At 43.2% G+C, this 16,878-nt stretch overlaps 1 protein-coding gene across 2 annotated transcripts in view; it reads left to right on the top strand.

Moving 5' to 3' along the window:
* ephb3b (eph receptor B3b) overlaps positions 1-16,552 on the top strand; it is a gene marked incomplete at its 5' end in the record, with an annotated part of 54,133 nt that extends 37,581 nt beyond the window's left edge. The window contains 12 exons of one of the 2 annotated variants that reach the window (XM_083887604.1): positions 472-807; positions 2,950-3,074; positions 3,601-3,757; positions 3,872-3,980; positions 5,522-5,574; positions 5,813-5,935; positions 8,069-8,316; positions 8,703-8,918; positions 10,439-10,588; positions 10,923-11,122; positions 14,120-14,275; positions 16,402-16,552. In XM_083887604.1, coding sequence (XP_083743730.1) covers positions 472-807; positions 2,950-3,074; positions 3,601-3,757; positions 3,872-3,980; positions 5,522-5,574; positions 5,813-5,935; positions 8,069-8,316; positions 8,703-8,918; positions 10,439-10,588; positions 10,923-11,122; positions 14,120-14,275; positions 16,402-16,510 — 1,982 coding nt within the window. In that variant the 3' untranslated portion in view covers positions 16,511-16,552. Of the gene's footprint in view, positions 1-471; positions 808-2,949; positions 3,075-3,594; positions 3,758-3,841; positions 3,981-5,521; positions 5,575-5,812; positions 5,936-8,068; positions 8,317-8,702; positions 8,919-10,438; positions 10,589-10,922; positions 11,123-14,119; positions 14,276-16,401 lie in introns of both variants that reach the window. The other variant, XM_083887603.1, reaches the window with a different exon arrangement.
* Between the last annotated feature and the right edge of the window lie 326 nt (positions 16,553-16,878).

Below are 16,878 nucleotides of genomic sequence, written 5' to 3'. Positions count from 1 at the left end.
CTGATGCAGTCTCTTGTTACGTGGAGGAAAAATGTTGATATTAATTCGTGAAAACTGTACCACAGCACAAGGCAACTTCTTAAATGAAGAATCGTGTTGATACACAGCATTCAAATAATTTATCTATCTATGTAAACTGTTTCTATTGTCATTCTAATATGCTGATAATAAATAATAATAAACATATTTATATAGCACTTTTCTTAACAATGTTACAAAGTGCTTAACATTCAAATCAAATCAATACAAATATCTCAGGGTATTGTACATGGTAAGGCAGAGAAAAGAAATCCACCAGATCACACAATGACCAAGCATGTGGCGTCAGTGGAGGAAGAAAATTAGTCTTTTTATGTCTGCACAGTCACCAAGACAGGTTTCTTTGCTCCTTTTGTGCATGGAGAATAAATTCATCCTAATTTCAAACCTCTTCTCCTCATCTATTGCAAATGTGTGTCCCTTGCTTTGCAGCGGTTCCCTCCGTGCCACGAAGTGTCATCTCCATTGTGAACGAAACCTCGCTCGTGCTCGAATGGAGTGAGCCACGTGAGTTGGGTGGCCGCGATGACATCTTCTACAACGTCATCTGTAAGAAGTGTCTGCCTGAGCAGGGAATGTGCTCGCGTTGTGACGACAACGTCGACATGTCGCCTCGCCACCTGGGCCTGACCCAGCGCCGCGTGGCTGTCCGTAACCTGCAAGCCCACACGCAATACAGCTTCGAGATCCAGGCGGTCAACGGAGTTTCCCACAAGAGCCCTTACACGCCTCATTTCTCTGCAGTGAATATCACTACAAATCAGGCTGGTAAGTCGTTCTGCAGCCTCATGGCTCTTTGTCAAAGATCAATATTGAATCTGTAGCCATTGCCAACTTTCAAAGGCTAGCACAAGAAAGACTGCGAAAGAATGTCAAAGAAAATGTTGCGTCCTGAAGAAGTCCATATCACGTTCTTGTATCCATGTAGGAGTGTGTTCCATATTTTCTCTTTAAACAAGGATTGAGAAGGAAGAAATTATTCTGAATGAGCTTAGATAGGGACCCTTTTCACACTCCCACAGCATGCTCTGTACCAACACAGCTGCAAATAGCTACTGTATAACATGGCAGTGTAGTGAGCATTCAAAATGGTGAACCTTCAGTAATCTAGCTGCCCACTGCTTCCAACCCACCACTCCACCAGCCCACAGCTACAACAGAAACTAGGCCAGTATAGCAATCAATGTTGAGATGAAACCAAGATTGAATCTCAGCTAACGTATATGCATAAAATTTTATTATGATAGGCTAGTGCATAATTTATAACTTTGGAATTTATTATGTAAACTCTCTCAAAGTGGGTCAGAAGTTAGGCATGTGGATCATTGAGATTAGCATTTTTTTTTTAGTTCCTTTAAATGAGAAACAACCATAGCAAATGCTGTATGCTGTTGAGCTTGTCTGGATTCTTGTTCTTTGGAGTCGGTGTCTGTGTTGAGTTTCTCTCAGGGATTTTAAGTGATGCCTTGGATGTGTTTATTCGCTTTGTTAAATTTGCTAAGACTGCACCAGGGATTATCCGTTGCTCCATCCCCCATCATCTCTCCTTGTCATGGCCCTATGCTCATCACCTCTAACCTTGTATTCCCATGCCTCAAAATGCTTAAGATTGGCTTCTGTTTGAGGGTCTAGGACCAAAACGCCCCACAGCACCCGGTTTTAGGGCCTCATTGTATTATGAGGGCTCCGGCACTGGGCTGACAGAAGTCCTCAGTGGGGGTCAGTTGGGTGCCGAGAGAGAGGTGAAAGGAAAGGAGGGGGCAAAAGAGCATCAACTGTGATCAGATTATCCCCTGGTGTAGTCCCAAGACCATTCCTCCATGTGCATTCACCTTTTAAGAACCAAAATAAATAGTAGAGTAGTGATAAGCCGCAGGGGCTACCTCCATGGTTACTGCAACATCTTCTCCCAGAGGAGGGCCCCTAATCTCTTGGCTCGAGTAACCAGGGGATCTGGCTAGGAAGTATTGTCATCAGGGGAGAAAGAGAGATGTGGAGGGCCTGGGTGGATGGGGAGCAAATGAAGGAGGAAAATGTTTGGTAGAAAAGAGAGAATGGGGATGTCTGAATAAAAAACACATGCGGGAGGAGAAAGGAAATGCAAGGCTTAGGATCAAAGAATGTAAAACTGGGGATTAAAAAGCTTTTAAGAAAAACAGTCAGTGTTTTTGGTATGCCACGGTGAAAAATGAAGCTGATGAGCTGAGGAGTACACTGAACCTGGGAATTTTAAAAAGTGAGATACTTCATTTTTGAAGAGCAGGTACCGCTGGATCTCCAGATTTAAAACTTCGGAAACACAGGCGATGGAGTAGACTGAGAGGTGAGAGTGAGTCAGAGCTACAGAACAAGCCTGAACTTAGACAAAAGGGAAAAAGAGAGACAGGAAAGCAGACAGCTCTTGCCCATTAATAGGCGCATGTGAACATGAAGTATGAAGCTCGGGTTGGTAGAATGCCTGTTTTATGGTCTTCTGTGAGTGTATGTCCACAAACTACAGCAGGTATCTGTTTATTTGTGTATGTTGTATAAACCTAAGAATCAACATGGCAAATGCACATTTATATATAAAAACATTCAGTTCAGCAATAGAAAAAAACAAAAACAATGACATGTCTTGTTTTATGTTTACCTACAAGGATTGCATGTGTCTGATACTTATCTCTCAGTTTTGTCGTGGAGTTAGACATCCTGTCTTACTCTCCAGGGATTCAGGGAGGAAAAATTTGAGCTTTAGTGGAGAATGGTCCTGAATACTAACTATTGGCCCAAGCTTTTCACAAAGCCCACAGCCAAAGTCTTTATGTTTGGGCTTACGTGAAAACACAAAGGACATCGAATTTGAAAAAGGTATCAAATGGAAAACGAGAAATAAAACGGCTCACCCCTCGTTTCTTTTGTTCCATGCAGCTCCATCTGCAGTACCTACAGTTCACCTGATGGTGGCTACAGCAAGCACAATGAGTCTATCCTGGCTGCCTCCAGAGAAACCAAATGGAATCATTCTAGATTATGAGATTAAGTACCATGAGAAGGTAAGCAGCAATGTAAGTCAACACCTCTAATTTGATCCAGTTTCTATGTCTTGCATGGTCTCTGTTTCGTCTGTTTCTCTAAATGTGGGAATTAACAATGCCTCCAGTTGCAGTAAGGTAGCTCCCCATTTCCAATTGTAGATTGCATAATCATTCGTTCTTGTTTATGTTTTCTGAAACCCTGATTCTTCCTCTCCGTCTTAGTCTCCCCTTCGCCCCATGACCCCCCTTAATCCATACATTAACAAGAATCTCTGTTTTCCAGAGTAATAACTGGATATTTGGGGAAAGGACTGTAGCACTGTAGGACTGTATTGTGTTATGTCCTGCTTGTTAGCTTGTCCTTCTCCTATCAAATTAACACTGACAAGACCTCCATTTCCCTCTCTCACACTCGTCTGCGTATTTCTCTCACCCTTCATGGTTATATTGGTCAGATTTGTCAGAGAATGAAGATGAATGAGCACAAGAGGCTGCCATGTGGTCTAATTTTCATCCCTGCATGTTTTCATCGCTACAGGATCAAGGTGAGGCTATTGCCCATACCATGACTGCCCAGCGGAGCAATGCACGCATCGAAGGTCTGAAGGCTGGTACGCCTTATGTTGTTCAAGTTCGGGCCCGAACAGTGGCCGGTTATGGACGGTACAGCAGCCCAGCTGACTTCAGCACCAACTTGCAAAGTATGTTATTCCCATTTCCCATGAACAACAACTGAAAAAAAAATATATGTGATTGGTATTGCGACTTCATTCTGCCTAATACAGCTAATCATTTGCTCTCTTTGATTCCAAAAGGTGATCCTCCGAAGTCGTGGCAGGAGCAGTTGCCACTAATCGTGGGATCAATCACCGCCACTTTGGTCTTCATCATTGCAGTCGTGGTCCTTGCAATCGTATGCCTCAGGTTAGAGAATAACTCCCTCATCAGCTTTCGCCAGAAGTTAGAACATATGATAGATGAGCATGTGCATCTGGGGCTGTGAACAGAGACTGTAGAAAACAGTGTGACAGGATATTTCAAAATCTATTCTTTTTTTTTAAATCTATCCTAGGTAATATTTTGGGGGTAAAAACAGCCTTCTTTCAGGCTGAAAAATATAAGATAGCTTCAAATGCCAGCTTTGTTAAACCACACCAGATCAGTTTAAGCTAATTTCTGTGCCACCTGTGGGGCCACTGAATGCTAGATTACCCCTTTGAATGTGCAAATGGTAAACAGATTTGCCCAGAATGCTACTTTGCTTACCGGACACATCATTGTGGAGCAGCTGTTAGGTCTGATAGGCTTGCCCTCATGGCCTAAGCACTCGGAGTCAACAGTTGAGTTTACTGAACATGAAGAAGCCACATGGACCCCAATCTGCTTAGTCCAGTTCCCTGGTAAAATGTGCGCTGTAGCTGTTGACATGCCTTACATTGCAACAGCTGGGTCTAACCACATACATTGAACCTTAAACCACTCATTTGTCAAGCAGCATATTCAGTGTGCTTTTGTTTTTATGTGCAAAAGGTTTGGCGGTTGTGCTCACTGGATTCCCACCGACAGCCAGTGCAGGCTATTTCTGACAAGTGTGGGCATCGGTCACACTAGACTGAATAATAATCTCCCCCAGGCTCCCCCTGTTTTCTCCCCTTTGCCTCTTTATTCTTCTATTTTAACACCGCTACACTGCATCTCACTCAGGGTTTTGGCTGAGCTCCTGCTCTGACTGCTGCAGAAGACGAAGAGAAAACAGTAATAATACAATAGTAAAAACACAGAGCTTCGGCATATTCTGGAGCTAAATTAGAATTTAAAATAAGATGCAAATCGCCACTGGGTATTATTGCCCCGGTTACTGGTTAGACAACAAAGGAGCACATTAACATGTAATTTCAACAAACCCAGCCCTCACTTTGTCACTGCCTCTGTGCCGTCACACACCATGCAGAAGGGACACGTGGAAGAAGATCCAGATTCAGAAGGACATGATAGAGAGACATGAGAAAAAGAGAATAAGAGAGAGAAAAAATGGGAGATGAGAATGACAGCAAGTCCATAAGGAACAAATAAGAAGCAGATTGAATTGAAACAAACATTGTGATGTCTGTGGGGCTAGAAAGCCAAGACAGCTGAGCTTGCTTTTTAAAGTCTGCTTCTGGGGGTATGAGAGTGAATGGCTTTCACTTGTGGTTTAAGACAATGGCACAATATCCTTTGTTTAGACTTGTCCCCAAGTATGAACCATCTTACCACAAGCCATTGATACAGTCTTTATCTACAGTATATCCCTTGCTCCCGCTGCAGAAAAACTAAATATCTTCATTACGCCACACTGTTGTGTGGCTATATCTCTGCAGACATTATTAGGGATCTGTTTTCTTCTCAGGCCTTTGTTCCTTTCCAGTTCTGGCACCTTGCTGCGAGTCCATGTGACTCACTTTGTGTTTCATCTTTCCCAACAGAAAGCAGAGAAATGGTTCGGAGTCGGAGTACACAGAGAAACTGCAGCAGTACAGTAAGTCTCTTTGCTGAGATACTTCTCTTTGTTATATTACTCCACATCACATTTCAACAGCAGTATTAGTAGCTCATAGAGCATGAATTGCTGATTGATTGATCTAGGGCAGTTCTAAGGAGTGCTTTGTTTTGCAGTTAGTTGATAAACAATGTATTTTCTTTATACACTGTTGACGAAGAAGTTTATTTGGCAGCATAGATTCACTTTCCTGTTCTTGCCACTGAATCCCCTATAGTAACGCCGGGAATGAAAGTCTACATTGACCCCTTCACCTATGAGGACCCCAACGAAGCTGTTCGCGAGTTTGCCAAGGAGATCGATGTCTCCTGTGTGAAGATCGAGGAGGTCATCGGCGCAGGTAACCCACCAAAGCTCCTGAGCTACAGGGGGAAGGCTGCTAGTCACCTCCAGGCCATACCATTAGAGGACTTCACATCAAGCGGTACTTTCATTCAATTCATCGCTTGCCCTCTACATGCCCTTACCCTACCACACTTGTCACATCTTAGGAACCCCTACCCAGATGTTTCCAGCACTCAGTGTACTGGAGATATACTGAAACTAGCTTCAGTATATCCTTAGATAGACACACAGTCCTAGCACCCTTGAGTTATTTACCATGTTTTGCGCATCTAAATCAGCTGTGAAACATTTTGTTCGGTGAATTACCATTTCACCTGTACCCTAAGAGTGGAGACCAATCCTGGAGCAAGATAGACTTGATTTTATTGATTTCAAATTGGTATGACACTGCAGAAAATCCTAATGATTTGAAACTCCTTTTGAGACTATTGGAAGACAAATGCAAATTTGCTACCTCATACAGTTGCTGCCTCTTAAGGAAGTAAAAAAATAAATAAATCAAGGGCCGTCAAGTGTCCCAAAAGATTTAACTGACTGAAATGTATATGATGCAGGAGAAACATGGGCTTTAATAGGATTTAATCATCCATAGAGAAATAAATCCTGGTGGAGCATGTGTGTGATTCTTATAACAGCCAGTATTAATTGCAGCTCATCGTTTTTTGTGTTCTATTTTTTACTTCCTTCAGACAGACAGTCTGTGATTTAATGTGTTAGACTATGCATTTGTCCAAGTTCCCCCTCTCTAATTTTTGAACTGCAGCAGTGTAAGGAAATCCTTGTATACAAAACCCTCACTTCTCTGCTGAGTTATATAAAGGCAATGTGGAGAATCAGACTTACCGAATAATCAAATGGATTCACTGCTATCTTGCTCTAAACTGATCAGTGGCCTGTGACATTGGAACATCTTTGAGGGTTTGTTGTTCAAAACACACTTCTGGGGAAGATTTGTACCCAAAATGGGATTTAATATATTGAGATTACCTTGTTCAGGATTGGCCGTCTCTGACCCTGCCCACTTTTTTTTAGTGTTTTTGAGAACCTCTTTAAAAAAGAGAGAATCTTGTGGATCACTTTATTTGACCCCTTTTCCTGGCACATACACCTTTTCCAATTTGTGGTTGTGCCCCCTCCTTTAGAGACCCCCCCCCCCTTACATTTGATGTTGTAGATAGTAAAACATTTTATGTATTTGATATATTTGATAGTAATATTTTTGCTCAAAAGCTACAGGACTGTGCCAAATGAGGTTGAGTTTCTTTAGCATTGTATCTGAGCCAAAATGGAAGACCTTGTGATGGCAGAGATGGGAGTCCTCACTTCTGCTTCTGCTACTACCAATACTACTGCTACTACTACTACCACTATGACAACTCTTCTACTACTGAGGCTACTACATGAAACCCGTCGCTTCCCAGCATTCGCCTTAAAAGTGACAATCCCTCAACCCCTGTCTTCCCTGTCCCCCTACTCTGCCCCTTCCACCATCCATACCTCCATCCCTCACCCCTTCACCCTGACTTTCCCAACTCTGACACCTCTGCACCCCTACCAACACACATTGCTCTAACTGCCTAATTTTGCACTATTGCATACGCTTGCTGTAGACTCGAAACGTAAAGCGTCCACAACCCGAAGAACCCCTAAGCTTCTGTCTCCACCTACGTCCTCTTCCTGTGCCCGCTTCTCCAGCCCATCCAATGCTTAGCACCACCCCCGACCCCCCCCCCTCGTTCCTCTCACCCTGTCACCCTACCTTACGATCTTTTTTTTTTTTTACATTGTTTTTTGTTTTTCATCTTCATGTCTTCTTACCCTCCATCATCATGCCTCACTGTCATGCAGTTTCTTTAATTCTTTAGCATAACAGCATCGATTGTATGCTTCCCCATCACCACCACCATCCTTTGACACTGAACTAGAGTCCTGGCTTCTCTTGCAGTTCCCTTGTATCACCCCTCCTGCTCCCCTTCCCTGGCTCCTTGGTTCTAACCAGTTAACTGTCCCCTCTCCCCTCTTTCCCCCACTCTCCTCCACTCTTCCATCATGCCTCTCTCCCCTTCCTCTCTCTCTCTCTCTCTCCCTCTCTCCTCTTTCTCTGGCTGTCTTACCTGGGCTCCCGCAGGAGAGTTTGGGGAAGTATGTCGCGGTCGCCTCAAGCTGCCTGGGCGCCGGGAGATCATTGTTGCAATCAAAACACTGAAGGTGGGCTACACTGACCGCCAAAGAAGAGACTTCCTGTCTGAGGCTTCCATCATGGGCCAGTTTGACCACCCCAACATCATCCGCCTGGAAGGTGTTGTCACCAAGAGTAGGCCAGTGATGATTGTGACTGAGTTTATGGAGAATGGGGCACTGGACTCTTTCCTAAGGGTAAGGAAAACACATCATCAGACAAACATATCACATCCAAGAAAAGCTTTATTAATAGCTACTCCTTATGAAAAATGTATGTATAATTTTTGTCAGTAATGCAAAACTACAAAGCCAAGCCAGATCTGCCTGAACTTGCTTTTAGTTATCTAAGTTTCTGCAGAGCCATGAAAGGACATTTACAAATAGCTGAGACCCCAATGAATCTCTCCTTCAAAGTCACATCATGCATTGTCTGCCAGAAGAAAAGGAAATTATACAGTCAAATACAACGATGATACACAGGGCAAATACATTTAAAAAGAGAAACAAACAAACTTTATTTTGAGCGCACCTCCTTGATCTACAATACAGTTTATTTTTGCCATTCTCTCTTCCTTTTCCAGCTCAATGATGGACAGTTTACAGTGATCCAGCTGGTGGGCATGCTGCGTGGTATCGCAGCAGGCATGAAGTACTTGTCAGACATGAACTATGTGCACAGAGACTTGGCTGCTCGTAACATCCTGGTCAACAGTAATCTGGTGTGTAAGGTGTCTGACTTTGGCCTTTCTCGCTTCCTCGAGGACGATCCTACAGACCCCACCTACACGAGCTCACTGGTGAGTGTATACCTGTGTACATAATGTGTGTGATTGTATTTACATTTCAAAACCATGCTTGAAGTTGCTGTATGTATATCAATATATCACTGGCCCCTTTCATAATTGAATCCCTTGCAAGTATCGGTATATTCCAAAAATAGATCTGTGTCAAGTGTATTCCCAAAACACATGACCAGTGGAAAAGGATTTTTTTTCTACCGTCTTTAGATAGCAAGGACAGAAGAGAGAAATCAGAACAGACGAAAGAATCAGAAAACATTTATGTTCAGTATATGTAGCTGAAGGATTGTTGAAGTGATTTATTTGAACTTGGGCATGTTGTCGTGTACTGCAGCAGATATCTACAAGAAATAGAAGACCATGTTGACAGCTGTCTGAAATGTCTGATATTAAATAATGATTATTATACTAATTCTCCCACAACAGAAGATGTAAAACTGCCAATGCATGACAAGGCAGATGAAAGGGTCTTATGGAATTATCATAAATGACTATGGGTTCTGGTGTGAAGACAGGCAGCTTGCTCTAGCCAATATGTAGAAGTTAAGTTTGTGTGCATCTGGATTTGGGAGACTGTCCTCCAACAAAAACGTTACTATGGGTTGTATGCAGGAATTACGACCCATAGGTACGTTTTTAAAATAGGCGTCCCTTAGTGGTAGTATGAATAATATCAATGTGGTGCCTTAGGTGTGTCATCATTAAGTATCTTTGATGGGGTGTCCACCAGCAGTTTGTGTTAAAGCGTTGTATTTTGGTGTGATTGACATGGGTTCAACTCCCACATTAGACTTTTACCATGCAACACAGAACTTTTTTTGTTTTGCTACTGCCTACTCTGTCTTTTTTGAGCCCTAACCCTAACATGCCTCATTCTGTGAGCCCTAACCCTAACCTCACTCATTCTCTGAGCCCTAACCTCGCTCCTGTTGTGAGCCCTAACTTCACTAACATTTGTGCCTAGCTGAGTTGAAAAGTAGCGTTGTGCTAAAAACTTACCCATGGGTCGTATTCAGGGGTTGACCAATACAACCTATAGTTACATTTCAGTTGAAAGACAGGTCTGGTTTGGTGTCACCAAAGGAAGTGATTCAGGTCATTTCATATGTTTAGCAAAACAACTCTAAAAAGCAAAGCACCCAACGCAATGGCAGTGAGATGAATGGTTGTACCATGAAGCTATGGTGTTACTTGATAATTGTGAGCTTTACTTTGAGAAAAAAAACTGGTGACATAGGATACCATAAGATTGATATATTGATATTGAAAAATACAGTTTGTAACACATTTAATATTCATATCGTGTAAACTGTTAGTGCATGTGTTGTCTGTGTTACTAACCTTCTGTGTATGTGGTGTATGGGTTCTACAGCATGCACCCATATGTTGTGTATCAGTGTTTCCCTCAGACTATTTTTTTTCTCTCCCTTTCTCTCCCTCTCGTATGTGTGCGACTCTGTGTTTGTGCTCCATCCCTCCAGTATTTCATGCTCACCTACTCATTCGCATATCCACAGGGAGGCAAGATTCCCATTCGCTGGACAGCTCCAGAGGCAATCGCTTACAGGAAGTTCACCTCAGCCAGTGATGTCTGGAGCTACGGAATTGTCATGTGGGAAGTGATGTCGTATGGCGAGCGGCCATACTGGGACATGAGCAATCAAGATGTAAGCTGATAAAAAAAAAAACATTATTCATTACACTTAAATTGTATTTCATCTCTCTAACTAACATTCTTCAGTTGTTTCTACAGCACTCCTACAGCTACTCACTTGTAGCTATTTTTCTTTCGAGCCATTTATTTATTTATTTATTGCTTGTTTTATTTAACTTGCTTTTTTTCTATTTATCTCTGCCTCTTCTATCATTTTTCTCTTTTATCCTCTTCTGTCCTCCCCTTCTTGTTCTTTTCATCGACCATCTCTCTTCTTCTTGTTGCTCATCCTCCCCCCTACACTATGTTGCATGACTAGAAGTGATTTCTCTCTTGTCCTTCCTCAGGTGATAAATGCCGTGGAGCAGGACTATCGACTGCCCCCACCCATGGACTGCCCCACAGCGCTGCACCAGCTCATGTTGGACTGCTGGGTAAAAGAGAGGAACCTGCGACCCAAATTCACCCAGATTGTGGCCACACTGGATAAGCTTATCCGCAATGCTGCCAGCCTCAAGGTGGTCACCAACAGCGCACAGTCCACTGGGTAAGTCGGAGTATATTGGTCATATTAGGCTGAGAATCGGTATGAAAGCCATGCTTCACAGAAAATGCCCTTTAAGCTTGGAGGATATGTGAAGCTAGAAATGATAGAAATATACTTACACCTGTGATTGTGTGTGATTCTCCTCTCTGAGGTCCTTGTTGAGTTTTATTGGGTGGATCAATGATTTAAATTTCATGGGCAATAATGCTACATTTTGCTCATTGCATTATGGATATTAGAGTTTTCTTAAGTCATATATTGAGTAAGAGCAGCTGAACTCTTGCGACAGAATGCAGTTAAAGGCCATTACTTTGTCGAGTTAAATTGCTTCTTTGCAGCCATGCAAGCACCGGCCAAGCCATTTAATTTACACCTGAGCCAGAGCAACAGTGATAATGATTTCCTCTGTGCAAATATTCCTTATCCAAGTTGATATAGTGTGTGTGAGTCATGCTGTACACTCAGCTGTAACACTCTCTTAACTTCTTTAAAGTGCAGCTTTATTCTTGTATGACCCTTTGCTTCTTAAAAATGCAACCATTATGCAAATCCAAATTACCACAGCTCAGTACGGCCCTTAAAGCACGTCCTCTGTGGACTGTGGGCTCAGTCAGTGGTGTCACATCTACATTAAGCTGCTCTACCTTTCTCTGCAACCTTCTTGTAAAGAATTTGAAGGAGATAAGGTGAAGCACAGAGGAGGAGGGGGGGGTGGATGGTGGCCTACCTACAGTATCTGTCCCTGCATCAGGGTCTTTGTGTCTTGAGGGAGGGCCGCAGACAATCCTTGGCTGAGCTCATGGGGGAAGTCGGGGTCTCAGTTGGCCACCGGAGTGACGTTCTGAGAAGATTAAGCTTGCCGTTAATTAGCTCGATTAAGGCGATGCAAAAAGAGATGGGAGCGCTTTTTAATTAGCCACTAACGAGATTTTAAACGGGCCAGCAGAGAGGTGGCCTCTTGCTGACAGACCTAACAAGGGAGGAGTGAGAGATGACACTGTCATACTGGTCTGCACTGAAGTGTGGCTGGAGGGGAGCTTGCACTGTCTGACATAGAAGACTGCTGGCTATGTACTTTCTGTAAGACAACTGCAGATTGCATGCCATTTCTGCATTTTATTAACTGTTTACTACTTCAGAAGGGAACTACCCTGATTCTCTGAAGTCCTTTAAATGCAAAATAATGGCCTAAACCCATGGAGAGACTGTGACACTCCCAGCAAATGAACATGGATTTCATCTGGTTCACGAGTTAGCATACAGTATTAGTATGCTCTCCTGCTGGTTTTCTGCTTGTGGCTCACATGTGGCCTGGTAAGGTTCTGGACCCTTTTGAAGCCAACTTTAGAGAAGGAGGACTAACAATACTCCATTAAGCGAAAGAGCCAGAGTCTGGCATTAACAACGGCCTGAGGCCTTGGGCTCTGAAGCACAAGCCTTATTAAAAATCACTCCATCTACACCACTCAAAGGAGCCTCTGTATCACTGTTATTAACTCCCTCTCCATGCCTTTACTCTTTTCTCCCTCTTTCTCTCTCTCCATTCCTCTTTTAATTGTTAATGAATCTAATGCCATCAAAAAGGATGACAGGGATCAACAGAGCAGAGAGGAGGGGAGACAGTGGCGCTCATTCTCTTTGCCCGGGCCCTCATCTGTTTCTCCTCCTTCACCTCCCCACACCTCCCCCCCACCCCCTCTCTTGTTCATCCGCTCCACTTCGCCCTGAGTCGCAGCACAGTTTTATTAAAACTCCCAAGGTGGCCTCTCTATCTGCACTATTGATCAGCATCATTAGTTGAGATCTTTCTTAGAAATGCCCCTTTTCGTGCTGTCAACAGGTGTGCACGAACATGCAAACGTATATCTTAAGGGATACACACTGACAAATTGCTAAAGAAGCCATCACACAATCGAATGCGTCCACATGTGCAAAGATACACAGACAAACACGCATGCAGCTCTGTGAGTCACTCCTTCCACAGGTTCATGAGTAAGTTTCAATATGAGACCACACACGCACACACACACATGTGAGCTACATCTGTGTTTACATTCCACAGATATTTCTTCACTGTCACAAAGCATTTTCCCAAAGTGACTTTCCACCTCAGTGGGATTATGTTGCACGCAACCAAACTTAGACGTGAGAACAAACTGTATCAAAAGAGAACATGCTTAAACAGTTCGGTTCAAACACGTCCTGAAAATGTTTTCTAAACACAGTAATTATATACTATAAAACATAATGACTTATAGCCTCAGAGTTGTGTGAGCTATGTTCCTACTCATGACACTATTCTGACTTGAACTGACAAGCCAAACCAGAAGGAATCCAGTCCTCCCAGATCAGATTTTGACCACATTCGTAGGTAGTTTGAAAGTGGAAACTCAGAACAAGCGCTTTTTGGATTGGATTTCAAGTTTTTATTTTTTCTTTTCCGTCCCCACGGAAGACGATGACATCTAACTGCAGCAATATAGAATCATTCAGATATCCATATGGCTTCATGTGGCACGTTCTCCACTCCTATATCACTGATACTGACATGCAAAGGCGTTTTTGAATAAAAACATGCACACTTTCTTGCAGTTCTGTGGCTCCTGTTTCTGTATTGACAGCAAAGAATTATAGTTTCTGAACATAAAACAGACCTGTTTCCATGTGCATTATAAGTTGGTAGTTTAAAGTCGATATCTGCTTTATCAGCACATACCTTTTAGCCTCACCAGCTGCAGTGCCAACATCCACCACCCAAGCCTCCAGTCAGTCTCTCTACAGTCATAAAAGTGCCCACTCCCCCCAAACACAACTCCTTACATGTGGAGGAGAGGAGAAGGGGATGAGAGAGGAGGAGGAGAGGTGGAGAAATGGAGAGGTGGCGCTCAGCTGGGGGCGTTTGGGGGTGAGGTTTGCCCGTTAAAGGCAGTAGACTGACGACCTTAACCCTCTCTCTCTTTCTCTTTCTCCCTCCGTCCTTCCCTCTCCCACGTGTAGGGTGTCCCAGCCATTGCTTGACCGCTGCATCCCAGACTATACCACTTTCACCACTGTGGGGGACTGGCTGGATGCCATCAAGATGAGCCGCTACCGTGACAACTTTGTCAATGCTGGATTTGCTTCCTTTGACCTGGTGGCCCAGATGACAGCAGAGTGAGTGGAGTGAGAGAGAGAGAGAGAGAGAGAGAGAGAGAGAGAGAGAGAGAGAGAGAGAGAGAGAGAGAGAGAGTGCATGTGCGCACGTGCATGTGTGTGTGGTTCCGGCTAATCAAGCCTAAAGTGACTGCCTGGGCTGAGTTTCAGAGTCAAATTAGTGTTACACAAATTGACCTTGAGGGAATAAAAAACAGTCTCATGTCTAAATGAAACAGGATAACATGTGGACAGTGAGCTCAGAGAAGGCTGCAATGAAAAATGACAGGACGTGAAGCATAAAGAAAATCTCATTATGCGGGTATTTCGGTAAGGAATTTGTTTTGTTGGCTCAATCAATGGCGCCAAAAAATATCACAGTTGTGCGTTCCAGTATTTATATACAGCTAATCTACTGTAGTTTAAAAAAAATAAATACATAAATAAAAATGTGCATTAGCGCGAGCAAGATTTAGTGTAGTAGAATATGAAATGAGAGACAAAATCACTACATTTTCTGTGATTATTGAAACAAAATTTTGAATTAAAAAGTACCACTAAAAAACAATAATTATTATTGCATATACAGAGGAATGGGTAACAACCACCTGCCTCAAAATCAGACAAATATTCATACATAGTGATCAATTGCACAATTTCAAAGCAAAATCGGATTTCTCAGCAGGTACTTGTTGCTGCCTCTTCATCTCCAATTGACCTTGATGACTCACCCACCTTTTGCCCCGTTTGTAAACAGGAAATGATGTAATGGAAGCCATGGAAATTAGAGGCCAGTGATGATCAAATAAATGAATTAAGATTATAATGATAAATAAATCATCCTCATTAGCTGCATAATAGGCAATGGAGGTGGAGGTAATTTATTTCAATTTGGTCAGGCTGACAGGTGTGGTGTACTGTGGCTCTCTGTGGCCCTTAATGGCCAGTAATTCCTCTAATGGTGCCCATTTATTATCATTTCATCCACCGTTGCAGCACTGATGGAGATGGCAAAATATGAAAAAATAAACCACTATTTACTTGTGGAAAATAGGGGTTCCGGTTTGGCAGTGGTGTGTGTGTGTCTGTGCAGTGTGGTGGTTGTGTACATACTATATTTGTGTGTGTGTGTGTCTGCCGTGTGGGTTAGGTGTGTGTGTGTGTTTGTGTGCTCAAAATGGATAGGGCCACAAAGTCAGTGAGACAAGCAGAGTGTATGGCATCTGTGTGTATTATTAGATTATCCACTGTGTGTGTGTGTGTGTGTGTGTATGTGTGTGTGAGAGAGAGAGACAGAGTGGAGAGGACGTAGACTTTGACTGAGCACAAACAGTCTGCTAATCACTGTCCCAAACGCCATCTACTCTCTCCTCTAACTATCAGCCAGGGAGATCAAACAAGAGCGGAAAAGATATATTCCTGTTCCTCTTTTGTTGTACAGTGTTAAACCAATCTGATTTTGATTATTGGATTATGCATTTGACTTATGACGGCCAAAGCAGAGGCTCTCTCCTTGGCCTTTTGGTGTGGTAATGTCACCATGAATGTTCCTGCTTCACCACTTCAAGATTATGGGCCTCTGTTTTTTACCAACACACTACCGGTAGCCTGTTAAAGCCAAATTCTCCCGTCTTTTTCACTCTAGTTGTTTTCCTATGTTGTGCAACAGTGGTCAACTCGAAGCTAATTTACTGAAACAGACTGAAACGACATGAGCGTGAGTGATCAGTTTAATCTACAATACGTTTCAGACTGCTGTGAAGTCCACCAGCTGTCAAACAGTAGCTGAAGAAGTTTGCTTTTTAATCATTAACTATCACATTATGGCTCTTTTACTCCCCTCTGCTTGCCCACCTGCCAGGCAACAGAAATATGCTGCAGTAAGACTAACATTTGCTGGCTGTAGATGGATGAGCGCCCCCCATTTTGTTGACATACCCTCTGGAAGCCATTTTATGGGTGATTGCCAAAGTGCTACTTGTCCCCGTTCCCACCTGGTAGAGAGCGTGAGAGAGTGTGTGTGTGTGTGTGTGTACTTGTGCAAGACGTGTTATCTGCACTTCAACTTCATAACGTGCGGTGTCTGTCTACTTTTATGTTGACTCAGCCACCTGTTCTCATTTTCTTCCTCTCTGCTTCCTCCTCAGGGACTTGCTGCGGATAGGGGTGACACTGGCTGGCCATCAAAAGAAGATTCTTGGTAGCATTCAGGACATGAGACTACAGATGAACCAAACTCTTCCTGTCCAGGTGTGAGCAACTGGACGCACAGACCGATGCAGTCAAAGGACGGCCAGACAGGAGAAGGGGGAAGGAACTTTGGCAGAGGAAGCCATTGGAAAACCCTAGCTGCCTGACCTATCTCTGCCAATTAGACGCGATGAGACTGGCTTGCGGTGCCTCTGAATATTCTTTTCTTAATTTCATTACCACTTCCATTCCCTGTTCTGGCTTCTTTTTTTTTTTGTTGTTGCCGTTTTTCATAATTTCCTTTCATTTTTCTTCCCGCCATCCAATCATAATTTGTGTGTTTTTGAAGGAGGACGAAGTGTTAACCCTCTTAAAATCCCACGTGTGCCTCACCAGCTCTGGTGTGGGGTGACATTTGCATGCAGGTGTCTTTG

The sequence above is a fragment of the Microchirus variegatus genome, assembly GCF_963457635.1.
Source record: "Microchirus variegatus genome assembly, chromosome: 4".
NCBI lineage: Eukaryota > Metazoa > Chordata > Actinopteri > Pleuronectiformes > Soleidae > Microchirus > Microchirus variegatus.
The sequence above is the reverse complement of the archived record's forward strand: the minus strand, read 5'-3'. Positions and strand labels throughout refer to the sequence as shown.